Source organism: Poecilia reticulata, chromosome 7 (genome assembly GCF_904066995.2).
Source record: "Poecilia reticulata chromosome 7, P_reticulata-male-v2, whole genome shotgun sequence".
NCBI classification, from domain to species: domain Eukaryota; kingdom Metazoa; phylum Chordata; class Actinopteri; order Cyprinodontiformes; family Poeciliidae; genus Poecilia; species Poecilia reticulata.
The window spans coordinates 31,565,032-31,581,293 of NC_088836.1; the positions used below are offsets into that span (position 1 = coordinate 31,565,032).

At 34.1% G+C, this 16,262-nt stretch overlaps 2 protein-coding genes across 2 annotated transcripts; both read left to right on the top strand.

Moving 5' to 3' along the window:
* Window positions 1–880: 880 nt before the first annotated feature.
* Window positions 881–4,423, top strand: LOC145552307 (uncharacterized). Its single transcript, XM_081609329.1, has 3 exons — window positions 881–2,140; window positions 2,931–3,076; window positions 3,667–4,423. Exons 1-3 carry the CDS (start codon window positions 2,099–2,101, stop codon window positions 3,854–3,856), a joined length of 378 nt encoding a protein of 125 aa, XP_081465455.1. The 5' UTR covers window positions 881–2,098; the 3' UTR covers window positions 3,857–4,423.
* A 4,037-nt stretch (window positions 4,424–8,460) lies between these two features.
* On the top strand, window positions 8,461–15,012 carry rps21 (ribosomal protein S21). The gene is made up of 6 exons (XM_008404290.3): window positions 8,461–8,565; window positions 8,922–9,003; window positions 10,573–10,636; window positions 12,421–12,492; window positions 14,465–14,520; window positions 14,945–15,012. Exons 2-6 carry the CDS (start codon window positions 8,954–8,956, stop codon window positions 14,952–14,954), a joined length of 252 nt encoding a protein of 83 aa, XP_008402512.1. The 5' UTR covers window positions 8,461–8,565; window positions 8,922–8,953; the 3' UTR covers window positions 14,955–15,012.
* The last annotated feature ends 1,250 nt before the right edge of the window (window positions 15,013–16,262 follow it).

Here is a 16,262-nt window from a genome sequence, read left to right on the forward strand (position 1 = left end):
ATTCTGGCTAAAAATGAGTTTAAAAAACTTTGTGAATGCAGATATAATAATAGTTTTATGGTTTTGAATGTGCTGCAAGATTACATTTTTCTTCACATTATATTGGAAATGATGTTTTATAATATTTTTTTAGAAACAGAAGGAAATGTAAACATTTGTTTTTGTTGTTTTTTTTGCAAACATTTTATGGTTTTATTTAAAACTTAAAAAATGCTGAAAACATGACTCAGCGTGTGATAAATAGATCAGATTTTTTACCTTTTCACCTGATTTAATGAGATAAACAATTTTGTTGCAGTTTATTTATTTAAAAAGAGACAAAGATAGAGATAGCCGTAAAGGTTTGTTTTTATCTGTAGTCTCTCAGGGTACAAGATAAATATTAAAAATGACAAATACAGTGCAATACAGACCAATAAAGAGAACAATAATAAAAGAAAATTAAATAAATAAGCATTTCTACATATTTCCACATAAAATAAAAACAGAGTGCTGCACAGTGGCGCAGTTGGTAGCCCCGGTCTTTCTGCATGGAGTTCACATGTTCTCCCTGTGCATGGTGGGCTTTCTCTGGGTACTCCACAGTCCAAAACATGACTCTCCAAATGTGTGTGTGCATGGTTGTGTGTCTCTGTGTTGCCCTGCGACAGACTGGTGACCTGTCCAGGTGACCCCGCCCCTCGCCCCAAACGCCAGCTGGAGAGACAGCAGCACCTCCCGACCCCACTGAGGAACAAGGGTGTAAAGAAAATGGATGGATAAAAACAGAATGAAAATAAGAGTCATTTCACATTTTCAATAATATTCAAATTTATTTGTGTTTGATTTAAATATATATATATATATATATATATATATATATATATATTGCTGACGGAAGTTTAGCCCAGCATGTTGCACAACTTTAAAAACAAACATAAATGCATAAATTGATTTTTCTATTCTATTTTTAAAACGTCACTTGAATCCAGTTTACATTCCTGAAGTTCAGTGAAAGCGTCATGATAACCAGGATCAACAACAAGGGAAAAGTGAGGCCGCGTGGGCAGGAGGCGTGTCGCGGCAGGATTTCTCCGCTCTGTGATCCTGAGTGGGCTTCCCCGAACTATTTCACACGAAGCTGGGCAGGTTCTGCGTGACGTGTGGGGTGGTATCCCGGTGTCCTCTGTCACACCCACGGAAGAGCCGCCGCCATGTTCTGCAGCCCACGCGAACACAGAATATTAACCACGGACTGCATTCTTAATGTACTCTCAGGATTATTTTTAGTCATTTATTATGAAATCGTTCTTCTTTTATTTGAGTAAATTTCTGGATTTTCTGCCCACTGAATGAGAAACAAACATGTTTTAACCAAAAATCCACCAGACTCACACCTGCAGTTTCTATTAAGATTTTATAAGTTTTTATTGAAATAAACTAACTTTGATTTTTTTTTCTTTCGCCAGATTTTATTATTTTTTTGTTGTTAATTATTGTCATTTTAGTCCTTAAAGCAGCAACATTTGCTCTTAACTTTACATGTTGGTCCATCTGATTATGTATTTTTTAAAGATTAAATTATTGATATTTTGGTTGACTTTTTACCAAATACTGTTTTACTCTTACTGTAGTAATTTTTTTTGCACGGCTGTTTTACTTTAACTTGATTAAAAATATGAGGACGTAGTGGTACTCTACCCCCAAAATTCACACTCTATGATTTTTTAAAAAGAGATTTTCACATATAAATCAGATTTTTTTTCATTAGTAGTATTATTAATATTAATTAAAATATATCAAACTAGAGAATTGATTGCTATCACGTTTTGTTCATTTCATGAAAAGTTGATCCAAGATGTCAAGTTTCAGAAATCCCCCTTTTTCTTTTCTTCCTTTCAGGCTGTAAATAAAACACACATTCAATCGCGTCCACCAGCTCATGTCAATACTAACAAAAATAACCCAGGCAGGCTCCTCCCATTGTTCGCCCCCGCGGTAGTTCCTCACATCCAAATGCGCTCTTACATCACCGCTGTGGGGATAAAAAGCTCGCTGCAGCGCGCAGAGCGGCACTCCAGCAGCATCCTCTCCCTGAAAACAGCACGAACAGACGGACATGATGGCTTCCTCTGCCGCTTCCATCCTCACATCTTTCCTGGTGAGTACTGCAACCCGGGGGACTTTTGGGAACATATACGAGCTTGTTTAACTCAATAACTACCTAATATTCATGGACAAGTACTAGTTCTGTGTCTCTTACAACATGGGGAAAATGTCTTCCTGTAATTGAAACAATCTGCCAATGAATTTATTTTTTAATCAATATTAAGGAAACATTGAATTAAAACAAGCTCATCTTTCCTGCTGAAAATGACATTTCAGTTAGTTTTGTTTAGGCAAAAATAATTGGTAAGATTTTGAGTTTTTGCGGTGCAAAAATGGTAATCAAGTAAAACTTCAACATATTTTTACTCAAATGAAGTATCTGTCTAAGAAATCACTAAAATTGCAGAATAAGTTGGACCAAATTATAAAGTAAAGTGGAAATTTAGGTATTTTAAAGACCAAAGTGATTCATATAAAGAGCATAATTACAAAATAAAATATATATCCACATTTTTTATTTTTATTCAATAAAACCTTAAAGAACTTTCATAAAATCTGCAGGTGTGCATCTGGTGAAGTTTTGGTTAAAACGTGTTTGTTTTTCTTTCAGCTTGTAAAAAATACAGAAATTTCACTCAGGAAAGAGCAGAAATACTTTACCGTGAAAATTAGTCCAGTAAAAGTAAAAAGTACAACTGGAAGTATATTTTTTCAAGAAAGTTACTGAAGTCAGCATAACTCCCAGCTTTAACTGCTGCACCTGAAAAACAAACTTCTTTTTGCTTCATAAGTGATGAGTTTCCAGCAGTTTTTGACGCTGAATGTTTTGTTTTTCCTTCCAGGTGGTTCTGGTTCTGATGGGATCAGCCAACAGCAACCCTGTCTGCGGTGGAAACTGCATCCATGCAGGGCATTTTCATGGGCCGTGCTTCCGCCACGTGTCTGAGCTGAAGGACTCGTCCATCTCACCCTGGACTCTTCATGAAAGGTGAAAACACTTTGAAAAACACATTTCACAGTTAGAGAAAGAGAAAAAATCCAGGAACTGATCTGAACTGATGTCACAATACGATGAAGCCGGGACGTTATTGCCATAAACGATAATATTGTTGTTTTGAGACCATTTTCAAGTAATATAATCGTAATGCAGAAATGTTTATTCAACTGAGAGATGAATAAACATTTAACACTGGAACTGGAAGACATTTTAAATATCCAACATAAAAAAAACAAAACTGAACAGAAACAGTTTCAGTTGCTACAGGTAGAAACTAGAGATCAGGCCTGAACCTTCAGAAACACATAAACACAGTTACAAATCCGGCCTTCTGCCACCTTAAGAACATTTCCAGGATTGAAGGACGAGTGAACATTTTTATGTGTATTTGCTTCATGATTTTGTTGACAGCATTTGATCAAATGTAATGTTTATTGCTTTTTTTTATAATTAAGATGTTTTTGTGATAAAGCGCTTTGAACTGCCGTCTTTCTGAAATGTGCTGCCCTGACTCAGCTTGACCATCCTGGACTGATTCTCTGTATTCATGGACCTGTTCCTTGTTTTTGATTCCTCTCCAGGCCAGGATCTTCACTCTCACCCATCGAAGACGCTAACTGCACCACCTCCACCTGCGGCAGTGACAGCTTGGTCGCTAAGCCCATCTACATCATGGTTTATGTTTTCGAACGGGCTCGCAACAACACCGAGTTCCCCTGGTGCGCCTGTCCTAAAGAGGTGCCTGTCGGATGCACATGCGTCAAACAGTGAAATATCACCTCCTACCTCTTCACTATTTATCTATTTATTTGTCTCTTTAATGTGTACACCACATACAATACTTGAGTTAAGAAAACTGAATGTTATTTTTATTGAAAAACGTCATTAAAATAGAAACATGTCAGTGACATGAGATGCATCTACATGTTTTCACATGTGATAAAATCATCAGATATTGCTGTATTTTTGTAGCATTTTGGTACATTTCAGAAAATGTTTTATAAGATATTCGTTTTTGGAATATCATCTTTTTACGTGGATAGTATTTTTCTATATCTCTGGTGTTCTGCAGAAAACTGAATGTTTGACTTGCTTGTCTCAGGTTGTTACTGCTCGGTCTTTCAAGAAAAAAGCAATAAACTGTGAGAATTATCAGAAAGTTTTGCCTTTTTGTTTTATTTTTAATATGATGCATATCACAGTAAATCACGTAGATGGCCTCGTTCTGAAGGGATGCATGTTTCAACATAACCACACAAGATAATTTAATTAGGATAAAGGTAAAATAGTTTAATAAAACAACAAAATAATGACCAATGTCAACAACTTTTACCATTTTTTCTTAAAATTTGTTGAAAATCATTTGGTGATTTAAACAGAAAATGTTGGTCAATGTTTGTTAATGTTGGAAAAAGTTATTTTTTAATTAAATCATATGAAAAATATTCTGTAAAACCTCAGAATATATTTTTATAATGTTTAGCAATGAACAATAATAAAGACATATAGATAAATAATAATAATAAATAACACTGAAAACCTTTATTTTATTTATAATAAATGTTTTAAATACATATAACTGTGAATGTGGGTCAGAATCGTTATAATTTGCTATCATGATGATGAAATTTGGTTTCATCATCAGAATCATTCAGTCGTCATAAAAATGTAACAAAATAAAAAAATTGGTGACACTTTATTTGAAGGGGTGTGAATATGAACATAAAGGAGTCTTTATGAATGTTTATGTTGTCATGAAGTGTCATTCAGTAAATAATGACACTTTTAATGCAAAGTTGCTCTAAAAGTTGCATTGAAAGTCCATTAAAAGTGCCAACTTTGCATGATGTTGTAAATTATGATAATTTAATGCAAATAAACACCCCTTCAAATAAAGTTGATAGGTATTTTCCTAGAACCTACATAAAAGAACCACAGACAACGTATATGAATTTTTAGCCGACTTCTGCAGAAGGAGAAAAACTCTGTCAGCTCCTCCGAGCTGTTCACAGAGCGTTCTGAAAACCTTCAGTTTGTTTGTCTCTTTTATTAGCAGAAGAGAGAAAGGTGTGAACAGGAATGGAGGGGGTGAAACCCACATCCTATATTCACAGTAGGATGTGAATTCAGACAGACAGAGGGGAGACACAGAAACTAAATTAACACATACTAGGTTTTACAGCTCAGGACTTTCCCAGGAAGATCTAAGTCACCATCTGTACAAACATGCTTGATTAAGGAAGATTTACCTTTTGTCTCCCAAGTTTCAACAAGTTTGAACACTAAACCTCTAAATATAAACTAGTAACATAAACTTATAAATATAAGAATGATAACAAACATAATAACTCTAACAAAAGTGTTACCAAAAATGTAGTTCTTGTTAGAAATTACCAAACATTTACTCACTTATTGGTGCAATAATAAATTTCATAAATTATATTTCTTTAATTATTACACACCATATTGTGTAATTATTAATTAAATGACACTAAGTGATTTGCATAGTTTTACTGTCAACAACAGCCTATTTGGTATAATGAGTAATTTTGATCATATGTATATTTTATTTATATAATAATCATTTTGCGTGTCGGATAACCGCCCCTTTAAAAATCCTCTGATCTTACTCCCAATTTATTTTCACAATTGCTTTAAATAAAAATGTTTGACAATTTCACCTGATATCTTTGCTAGATTTTATTTAGAAAAAAGTGCTATTCTCGCGTTTAATAAAATAAAAATCAAAGAGTTTGCCATAATTTTATTCATATCTGAACATGATTCCCATTTCCTAGAACAAACACCAGTAAAAGGAGCTGAAGAACTTTCCAAAACTTTAAAGTTATAGTATATTTATTCTGCATTGTGTGGAGATATCCCACCTTTTGTCATGTTATGACCATGAAGTGGTTTTTCATTTATTTATTTATTACAGCGCAAGTAAAATAAAAACCTGGTTTACATTAATTTTTCCAAATAACTACATCAAAACTTTGACGTGTATTTATATTCAAAGTTGACAAAAACTTTTGAGCATTTCGTTATTGTTTTTTATAAAGAATTACATTTATGCTTCTTGCATTCTTTACCATCAGGAACCTGCATTGTAAGGTTCTTGCATTGAACCTAACAATGACAAACCTTATCAGGTTTGTCTTAAAAAGAAACAAAAAAGGAATAATTGATGTTAAAGCTGCAGTCGATGTGGTTTTATTATGGCTTAATGAAATACTTTCTGCTCCCTAACAGTAATACCTCCCTCAGTATTTGTAACCTTTTTTTTTTTTGCTTGGTAAGGTTGTGTTTCTACAATGCAAATAAAATTTGAATGCTGCATTTTGGAAATCATTGGAATGATTTGATCCATAACAGGAGTAAAACAAGAGGCACTGAACTCAGAAATGTTTTCATGAATGGAAAGGTGAGGCACAGAATGTGACACCCTTTCATTTTTGACTGTTAGAAAATAACATTTGAAGTATTCAACCACTGAAACTTCAAATGAAAACCAAGCAGCACTGAAACTGAAAACCGTTCTCAATTAAACATATTTCAAGAGCAAAGCTTCAATGTCTGCAATCCAGATGATGAAAGTAAAACTAAAAATGACATAACTTTGTTTTTATAGAAACAGCGTTGCCCAAGAATTTGAAACTGTCATGATTCATATCTGCCAAAGATAAGTGACAAAACAAAGATGGACTGATGAATCGCGCTTTGCTTTTTGATTCAGATTGTTCTTCACAACGGACCAAAACAACCAAAACAGACTAAAGCTATGGCGTCATAATCATTCCAAAAGTTGAGATGGTAAAAGCGAGCATATGGGTCGATGCACGCGCAGAATTTCTCCATGAGTGTAATGGAGATACCCGGGAGCGTAAAAAGAGATCCAAACGTGCGCGTGCGAAGAATTTCTCTGCTTGCAGAGCTGGCTGGAGAAAGTTTCTGCTCTCTGCTCGGGTGTAATGGTTGCCAAAATGCACTTGTATGATATCATACAAGTTTTTGTATGGCATCATAATCGTCATTAACGTTCGAAATACCAGAACGGACCAAAACAGCTAAAAGACAAAGTATCAATGTAAAAAAAAATTTATATGGTATGTTTTTAGTAAACATACCAAAAAGGACGTGAAATACAAGTCAGTGGATAATGGGAAGAGAACAGCAGTTTATATCATGTTAGACCAACAGTTGATACAAACCCTAACAATCAGGTGCGAGTCCTCCAACCTTGTCCTGCATTAAAAAGAGAAATTGCTGTAGGAACAAAATAGTGCTTGTACCTGTTACAATTTTATTTATTTATTTATTATTTTTCGAGACATTGAATATGAAGGTGATGCTCCATGACCACACATTTTCTCCCTCACAAAGCAAAATTCATGGTTCAGATCTTAAAGCAGCAAAGCCACCCCACATCATCACACCCCCACCTCCATGTTTGACTGTGGGTTTACTAATATTAGAGTTATGCTAGAGGGGACAAAACACCTTCCAGAAACATCTGGGGTTTTTTTTTATCTCAAACAGAGATCACATTTACTGGTTTTCAGTAACTGTAAGACGAGGCTTTGTGTTTCTTTTTTGCTGGAAACATTTGGCCTTAAAGTTCTTCCGTAGAGGCAATTATTCCAGTGTTTTTCTTATTGTTTAGCATATAAACTATGACCTTGAGTGAGGCCTGTTGTTTTCCTTAATGAAGGAATCATAATTTGTTTTTTTGTTTTTTTTAAATGTTTTCAATCTGGTTCTCTCTGTCTAATTATACATTCTGGTTGATTATATAAAAAATTTAAGAGTAACAAGAAAAATAAGAAATGTGTAATAGTGTGGATTCTTTTCACAACATTAAAAATTAGTCCAGACTGTTGTCTTTGTTTTTATTATAAAAATTTATTTTGAAAATAGTTTTTTTATAGTTTTTTGCATTATTTGTCTGACAAACAAATACTTAATTTCTAATTTAAAACATTTTTTCTCTGTATACAATAAACAAAATGTGGAAGCAATTCAGAAGGTGTGCTTGCTATAGATTTTCCTAAATTTTATTATTTTAAAGAAATAACCCAAGTTATTAAAAAAAACATTTTATTCACATTCTGCCACTATATACATATTTTAAGCTGCTTTCTGTTGCTATTTTCAATGTTTAAGATAAAAATAGAAAAATAAAAGCAATCTCCGATACTTTCTTAAACTCTGTCTTCCTTGTTTTGTTTTGTTTTGTTTTGTTTTGGTTCTGTTTGTGTAAAGTTGTATTTTCTGCAAAACGTTGTTTAAAGCATCGTTTTTTAATTAGGAAAACATGTAGACACAAATTTATGTGCACTTGTCCATGCACTTGGTGTTTGTGATTGTTGTTACAGGTAAAAACCAGCAGGTGGCGATAAAAAAAACATTGAGGGATTTTTTTTTTTTCCATTTCCGGAACTACAGCTCTTCCTTTTCCTGTCGGCCATTTGTCGCAAGCGGTGGGTATCTCCTCGGCTCTGGTTTCTAAACGTTTTAAAACATCACTTTCAGTTTATCACGGCAGTGTTTTATGGTATTTGTTGTAGTTCATGTTATATTAAACTATCTAGTTGTTATTTGTTGTCGCTAGCTGCTGTTATGTTGCGTGAATAAAGGATGTTCGTGTGTGTAAAGCAGCCACATGCGGCCGTGCTGTCCGCATGCTAACGGGGCTAGCCGCTAGCTGCTGTGTTGGTCCCTGGTTTCCGTGATAACATCCATGTCTGCATTATGCTTCTTACCTTTCTAAAATCACATTTCCCTGAAACCATGCGGCTATAGAGCCCTCTGTTTACGTTTTTTGTTTGTTTTCCAGGTTTGTAGTCGACAACCTGCACAACTTTCAAAATGCAAAACGACGCTGGTGAATTTGTGGACCTGTACGTCCCTCGCAAATGGTGAGTTTTTATAGTTATTCATCTTAACTGTAGCTATAGCTGTAGGTTAGAACTAAAGAAGCTGCATAATTATAAACATTCTCACGTTTCTGACTCAAAAGAAAATGTAAATATTAATTAAGAACTGCATGTTTTGTCAGTATGTTTCTTATATAAATGGCTCGCGTTTTTCATTGCTTCTAAAAGGCCGATTTTTGAGTAGAGCGTTTTGGCAACGAGGCAATTAAAGTTATTTTATGTGATAAAAATCTAAAGAAATTGAAGTGGCAGGGGATAAAAGGAAAGGGTTCAATAATTGATCAACATAATTTTATTTTAAGGGGATAAAACTGTAAATCTCTTATAAAACATAATTGCATAATCTTTAAACAAGATCAAATGTTTACTTCCCTTAAATAAAACTAAAAGGAGGTAAAACGGAGCTCAGGTTGACCTTGAATGGGACATTTTTTGTAATTTAGGGGTATATGTATATATTTTTCTTTTTTTTTCTTTAAAATAAAATGCACATTGTAAAAAATAGACTTTGATCAAAAATAAAATAAAATTCATAAAGTGACAAATACAGTATAACGCACCTCCAAATCTATAGTAAATGTTTACAGGTAGTGATTTGCTTCATCTGCTTGAATAAAAACTTTTTAAATGCATAATTCTCTTTTAAAGTAATACTTAATGCTTTTTTTCTAATGTTCAAGCCTTTGACTTCTCTATAATCGAAGTGTGATAGAACTGTACTGAATAAAATACTGTTATGTCAAGTGTCCTATTTTCTCTTCAAGTACTTGGAATAAATAAGCTTTTGTTTTTATTTCTTTATTGCTAAACTCACATTTGAAAGCATGTTTTTATTTAAATCCTCAGGAAAATGAAGCATTTCTTTAGTCAGATGTAGTTTTGGAGATCGACCATAGAAACATACTTCAGCTTAAAATCATCTAAACGGCGCGTGTTCAGATGTGCTGTAGTTTATTTTGCATTCACAAACAGATAATTAGGTTTCAGTTATCTTTAAGCCATAAATGACTCGTACCGCTGGCAGATTCAGATTTAAAATGACGTTTCTTTTAGAAGAGTTTCTGGTTCAACGCTTGTAAATTGAATTTTATACCACAGATTTAATCCGGTTCTAACCCTGCAGGCCTAGTTGGTCTGCTGCGTTTGCAAAGAGAGGAGAGGTCAGATCTGAGCCACAGCAGCTCGTCGTCATTTCTTCTGCTGCTTTACCTGCTGGGCAGCTTGTTACCTCTAATAGGGCAAGCTGTTTAACACTTAATAGCCATAGGGAACCTTAAATGTAAATCTGTATGCGAGTTTTTCTAAATTATGTCATTCTCACCAGCTAAGTCTGGATTTTTAAAACTAAGGTCGACAATTTGGGGCGACAATTTCCCCACAGTGTTACTTTTGGATAACTTAAATGTACAAAATCTAAAAACTAAACATTGCAACATCTCTACCAGAATACTCCGGGATTCAGCCGCCTGTTTGTCTAGTTCCACTAACATCTGAGCCTGTTAAGTTCCTGCTCTGTCACTGACAGATCAACTAAATCTGTTGTTGTTGCAGCTCTGCGAGCAACAGAATCATCGGCGCCAAGGACCACGCCTCCATCCAGATCAACATCGCTGAGGTAAAGTCAGACACCTACAAGAATATTAAAGCGTTTCGGTTCGTCTGGCCTGTTTGTGCCATTCCATATTTTGAAAGCCAACAATATTCATAAAATTGTCAATTTAATATCATTTATTTGGCTCAGACGTCGGCATGGATTTGTGATTAAATTAAAAAGAAATCATTCCAAATATCGTCGTCTGGAGGTTTTGACGATCAGACGCCAGAGCTGTGTTGGACGTTGCAAAACTTTATTTTTATTGCTTTGTGTTGAGTAAATGAAAGAAAATGTATCTGCTGCTCAGCTCAGTCACCAACTCCATAAAAATAAAATGTATAGCTACATTTTAAAATAGTATTGACCAGGTGTGACATGATATATTTTACTGGACGATAAATTGTCCCAGAAGTTATTGCGATAAATTAGAATGTTGCTCTTTTAAGACCTTATAATGTTTATTGCATAATATTGCAAGAACTCATTCTCAGAGATATATAAATTTTAATTTCTAATTGACATTTAACACTGGAAACTGGAAGACATTTTAAATATCCAAAATAAATAACTAAAACAACAAATAAAATAGATTATGAAGAAACAAACTTTTCCTTCAAAAAGAAAAGGAAAAACAGCAGACTGAAGATTTTTATCATCCAGTTTTTGGTAGAAAGAGAGAAAAGAAAAGAAAAAACAATAAATTATGCAAATGGGAATTATTGAGCTCGTTTTAATTTATCTTACGATTGATTTAGGCAGCATCATTTAATCTTGCATATCCTCTGTAATTGTTTTCTCGCTGGACTTTTCTGCCAGTCAAAAATAAAAAATTTGAGTTGCACGCACATCTTTGTGTTTTGTCTGGCAACAAGTTGCTATTACAGGGTTTCTGCAGGTTTTACCAACTCAAATTAAAGACTTTTAAGACCTTAAAACCTTTATAAATGAATTTAAAACCTGTATCATGACTAAAAAAACATAGTTAGCTGCCAACGGCATATAGCAGCTAGACGGCAAGAAAAAAACTAAACCATTATTAAAGGCTTTTTTTGTGTAGGGTGTCTGCATATTCTTAAATGTGCTAGCTAATGAAGAAAAAAATTAAAGGGAATGGTAAATAAACTAAAGGAAAAATCTGACAAGATTTCTTGTTAATCTCACAAGTAGCACCATTTCATTCATGAAGCTCTTAAAAAGTCTTAAATTTGAGTTATTGAAACCCTGACAAACCGACGCTCGATTCCTTTTATTTAGTTTTCTTTGGCAGATTTGGAAAAATTTCATTCTCCCCATAAAGTATCAACCAGAAACAGGATGTTAGAAGTTAGAGCTGCTTTCCTCCCTCTGGTGGTGACTTTGTGGCACTACAAGCTGGAAAGCCGTGCAGTAAAAACATCCGAACATCCATCGAATGTTTAACGAAGCTGATGAGCATGAAGGAGCATGAAGGCTGCGTTTTAGGGGTAATTTGCATAAATTTGGTTTCAACATTAAACAGCAGAATCTCCAGGCAGCCAAGGAGGAAAAAACCTGCGTTGCTGTCGAGTCCCAGTTGCTGGACGTTGATCATCAACCAGACAGAAACAGATTGATGAGTTTTGTTTAGTTTTGCTGTAAACAGAGATGTTGTTGTTGTTGTTGTTGGTGGGACTCTGTGTCAGCTGACCAGGTCAGGCACTTCTGCTTATTTTAAACGCTTGCATGCAAATCAGACCTTTCTGTTTCCACTCAATGAGACGTTTTTCCCTTCCTAAAGGGTAAATATGAGTAGAAATGAGTCCCTCTGTTTGGTTTTCTCCCTTTAGGTCGACAAAGTGACCGGCCGCTTCAACGGTCAGACCAAGACCTACGCCATCTGTGGAGCCATTCGCAGGATGGTACGTCTGCATGCGCAGGAGCTTATTTAAACTAAACTGTTCAAATATTTTTAGTTTTTAGCTGATAAATGAACCTATTTCAAACTTAAAAGAAGATGAGAGCAAAAAAACTGCAACACTTTTGCAGATTTTTCTTTTCATACAATATTAGAAATGCATTAAAAACACAAATAACTAATTTTTAAAATAAGAAAATAAACGTTTTATTGCCTAAAATACAATACCAGCTTTCCTTTGGTGATCATTTGTAGCAAAGGAAAAATATTTCAAACATCATCATTTCTGCTTGATTTAACTTCAGTACATTGCAGAACTAATCACTTTATTCTTTCAGAAAAACAAATTAAGAGTTTTTGTATTTTTTTAACAGAATTTGAATCAGGCGAAGCTAAAACTGCCACTAAAGGAGTATTTACATATTTACAAATAAAGGATTTTTTACATCTTAAATGTAGATGTTTATAATTTTGTTCAGTTTTTTCTAAACTTTTTCTCTCTTTTTGAGTTTTCATATTCCAGTTAGCGATTAATCAATAGCTAAATTAGTTGGCAATTATTTCTATAATCATTTAATCACGATTAATTTGATTAACTATTTCAGCTCTAATGCTTTTAAGCTGATCTTTTCAGACGTTTTTGTTAGTTTGATGCATTTGATTTTTATTTTATTCTAGAAATAAATTCCCATCAACACCTTTCTTTTTAATTTGCTTTAGTTATTAGTCAATGTTTTTCATTTGGTCTAGTTGGGTCAGATTTACGCATAAAGTGTGAAAAACATTCACATATTTATCTTTAATAGATTCTTCTGAAGGCTTAAGATCATCCAGTTCTAGTTTATTTTGTGATGGTTTTTTAGGACATTTCTCTTTAACTTGTATGTGAAGTTCCAGGTAAATGGACCCCTTGGTTTTAGCGCCAGGTGCTTTCAGACGGGACTCTTTCCACTCTGTTTGACTCGGTTTCACTTCTTGTTGCTGTTTTTATTTCATCTTACCTCTGGTACTTTCCTGGACATTAAACATCTGCTGCGTTTTGATTGGCTGAAGGACACGCAGGTTCACTGATTACCTTCCCCATGTGGAGTTCAGGCTACAGGTTCCTCGTGTTAAAAGGAACCAAATCGGTTTCAGAACTCTGTCCAAACACAGCAGGACAGATGAACCAATAATCTGCAGAGCAGCCATAAACGTTGACAAAAATACACCAGGACAGTCCGGCCCACTTCCTGTTGGCGCTCCAAAACCCGGGAATGTGTTGAAGGCATCGTGCTTTAGACGCACTTTTAAACTTTACTTACTGGCAGCTCTCAGAACGTGAAAACACACAGTGAGTCCATAGGAACCCAGAGCATCACACGGTCTGATCCGGCAGCAGAACCTTCACTGGTTCTGACTGGGAACGTCCCAGAAGATTCTGATGTTTTATCTCAGAATTCTGGTGGGATTTTTGGTTTGGTTTTGCTTTTTGTAGCTGTTTTTATTTTATTTTCTCTGAATTCTGACGAGAATCTTTGTTTTCCCTGAGTATCCACATGTTTTTCGTTTTTTTTTTTTTTTGCTCAGAATTTTGGCGGTGCTTAAGTCAGAGTTTTGACTTTTTTCTGTTCTGAATTCAGTTTTTTGGGGGGTTTTTGTTAGAATTGTCAATATTTTTCTCAATTCTAACTTTAAGGTCAGAATTCTGGCTTCTTTTTTTTTTTTGTCTGAATTTGAAAAAACATTCAGAATCTTGAGAAATCAACAACATTCTGATTTAAAAATTTCAGATATTTTTCTCAGAATTCTGACATTTTAATTGAGAATTCTGATGATTTTTCTCTTAATTTTGACTTTTTTCTCAGAATTGTGAGAAATGAGTCAGCATTCATTATTTATTTGTTGCCCTCTTTCTCTTCCGTGTAAAGTGAATAAAATCGGCGGTGCTGAACCTGAACCTCTGCAGTTTTTCCTAAACTTTCCTGTTTCTGCAGGGAGAATCTGACGACTCCATCCTCAGGCTGGCCAAGGTCGACGGCGTTGTTGCAAAGTAGGAATTTAATCTCTAGTTTTCTGCCTGAAACTATAAACGCATTCAGATTATTATCCTGTAAACCTTTTAGTTTTATCATGTCAGCTGCTGACTGGCCTCTTTTAAATAAAGTGTTAATACAAAACTGCTCTAATTGGACTAAAACCAAATCTAGAATCTAACATGAACAATGTGGAAATATTTCCTAGAGTTTAATTCGTCTGAAAAAAAAAAGTTTTATTCTTCCAAGTTAATAATTATTCTCTTCTGTGATTATATTTTAAATATAAACAGTATTTAGTCTGTTGATTATCTCAAATGTTCAGTTACTGAAACGTAACCAAAGTATCAGCTGGTTTTGCTGCATTTAATACATAAAGTTTATTTGTTTTGGTCATTATTTTATGCTCTAACTTCTTTTTTCTTATTATTCGTCTTGCAGGAACTTCTGAGTGTCACGCTGGATGAATCTGTGGAACGTTTGTTAAATAAAATGGAAGAAAAAAGCAACATTTTGTTTGTGTTTCATTAAGAGGTGAATATTTTGAACCTGTTTATTTGACCTGCGGCTACAAGACGGATCAGCTTTGAATTGCTGCCTTTAACAGTTCAGATGAGTGGATTATCTGGGATTATCAGATTATACGTATAAAATAAGATGACATTTTCTTTTTAAGCTTTCTTCAGAAAATTTAAATATTTTTAGTCATCTGTATGTAAAATATATCCGTCATGGGTTGAATCTCAGCTGCTAGCAAATTAGAAACATTGCATTTATGTTTTTATTTAGGTTCATGATTTATGTCTCGTTTGTGAGATGCTGGTTTTTCTTGGAAGTCGTGTTTTTTAGTGTTTTATTTAATATGCAAGACCGTTAATTCCTGTTTTGATGATTTTCACTATTACACTCCAACATTTATTTTTTTGTGGTTTCAAATCTTAACCTGTGAAAGTGTCCAAAAATTTCTATTGGCGTTATTGGCTTTAAATACTTATTGGCCTATACTTGGGTTCTGCAGTGTTTATAATCCAGAGACATTTTTCCTTTCAGTTCAGCATCTAACCTGCTTAAAGCCACAAAGCATTCATTTTTTAATAAACATCTAAATTAAAATTTTCTTTAAGAACCACCAAGTCATTTATATTTTTAGGCATTAAAATGAAGCACAATAGAAGATGCATCTGGAAAATAATGTTTAAAAATAGATTTCCCACAAGAATGGAAATACTGGTATTTCATTGAGAAAATTCAATTTCATTAAAAACAAACATTTCTAAAACCTACATTTCTTTTTATGTGTTAAGGTAATTTGATTTTAGCTATTTAAATTATAGCCCATTATAAAAAGTCAACGGAGTCTCAGATTAACAAGATTTACTTCAATATAAGGAGCAAATTAATTATTTGTAACTTGATCTGCCATGTTTCTCTTGTTTTCTAGTTTAATTTCAAGCTGCAGTTATTTTTTTTCGCCATCAGGGGGCAGCATTTGATAAATCTAGCACGCAGAAGAAGACGTACCCCTTATTGATGCCGCTGTGGTAACTTGCTAACAATAACCGAACGAGGAGTTATTTTAATCTTTATAAACGATTAATTAGATCAGGTGTCCAAAGTATTTCAGAGGAACATTTTCACAAACATACAGCAGAAATTAATCCTCATTTTATTAACCATTTATCTTAATTTGGAGAAAATGGAACTACAAACCATCCACACTTCCCGTGAAATGGTGACGTTTGCTTTGACAAAACAATTC

Coding starts and splice junctions, on each gene's coding strand:
- LOC145552307 (XM_081609329.1), top strand. CDS start 2,099: ATGATGGCTTCCTCTGCCGCTTCCATCCTCACATCTTTCCTG. Junction 2,141..2,930: donor CCATCCTCACATCTTTCCTG/GTGAGTACTGCA, acceptor TTTTCCTTCCAG/GTGGTTCTGGTTCTGATGGG. Junction 3,077..3,666: donor CCCTGGACTCTTCATGAAAG/GTGAAAACACTT, acceptor ATTCCTCTCCAG/GCCAGGATCTTCACTCTCAC.
- rps21 (XM_008404290.3), top strand. CDS start 8,954: ATGCAAAACGACGCTGGTGAATTTGTGGACCTGTACGTCCCTCGCAAA. Junction 10,637..12,420: donor TCCAGATCAACATCGCTGAG/GTAAAGTCAGAC, acceptor TTCTCCCTTTAG/GTCGACAAAGTGACCGGCCG. Junction 12,493..14,464: donor GTGGAGCCATTCGCAGGATG/GTACGTCTGCAT, acceptor CTGTTTCTGCAG/GGAGAATCTGACGACTCCAT.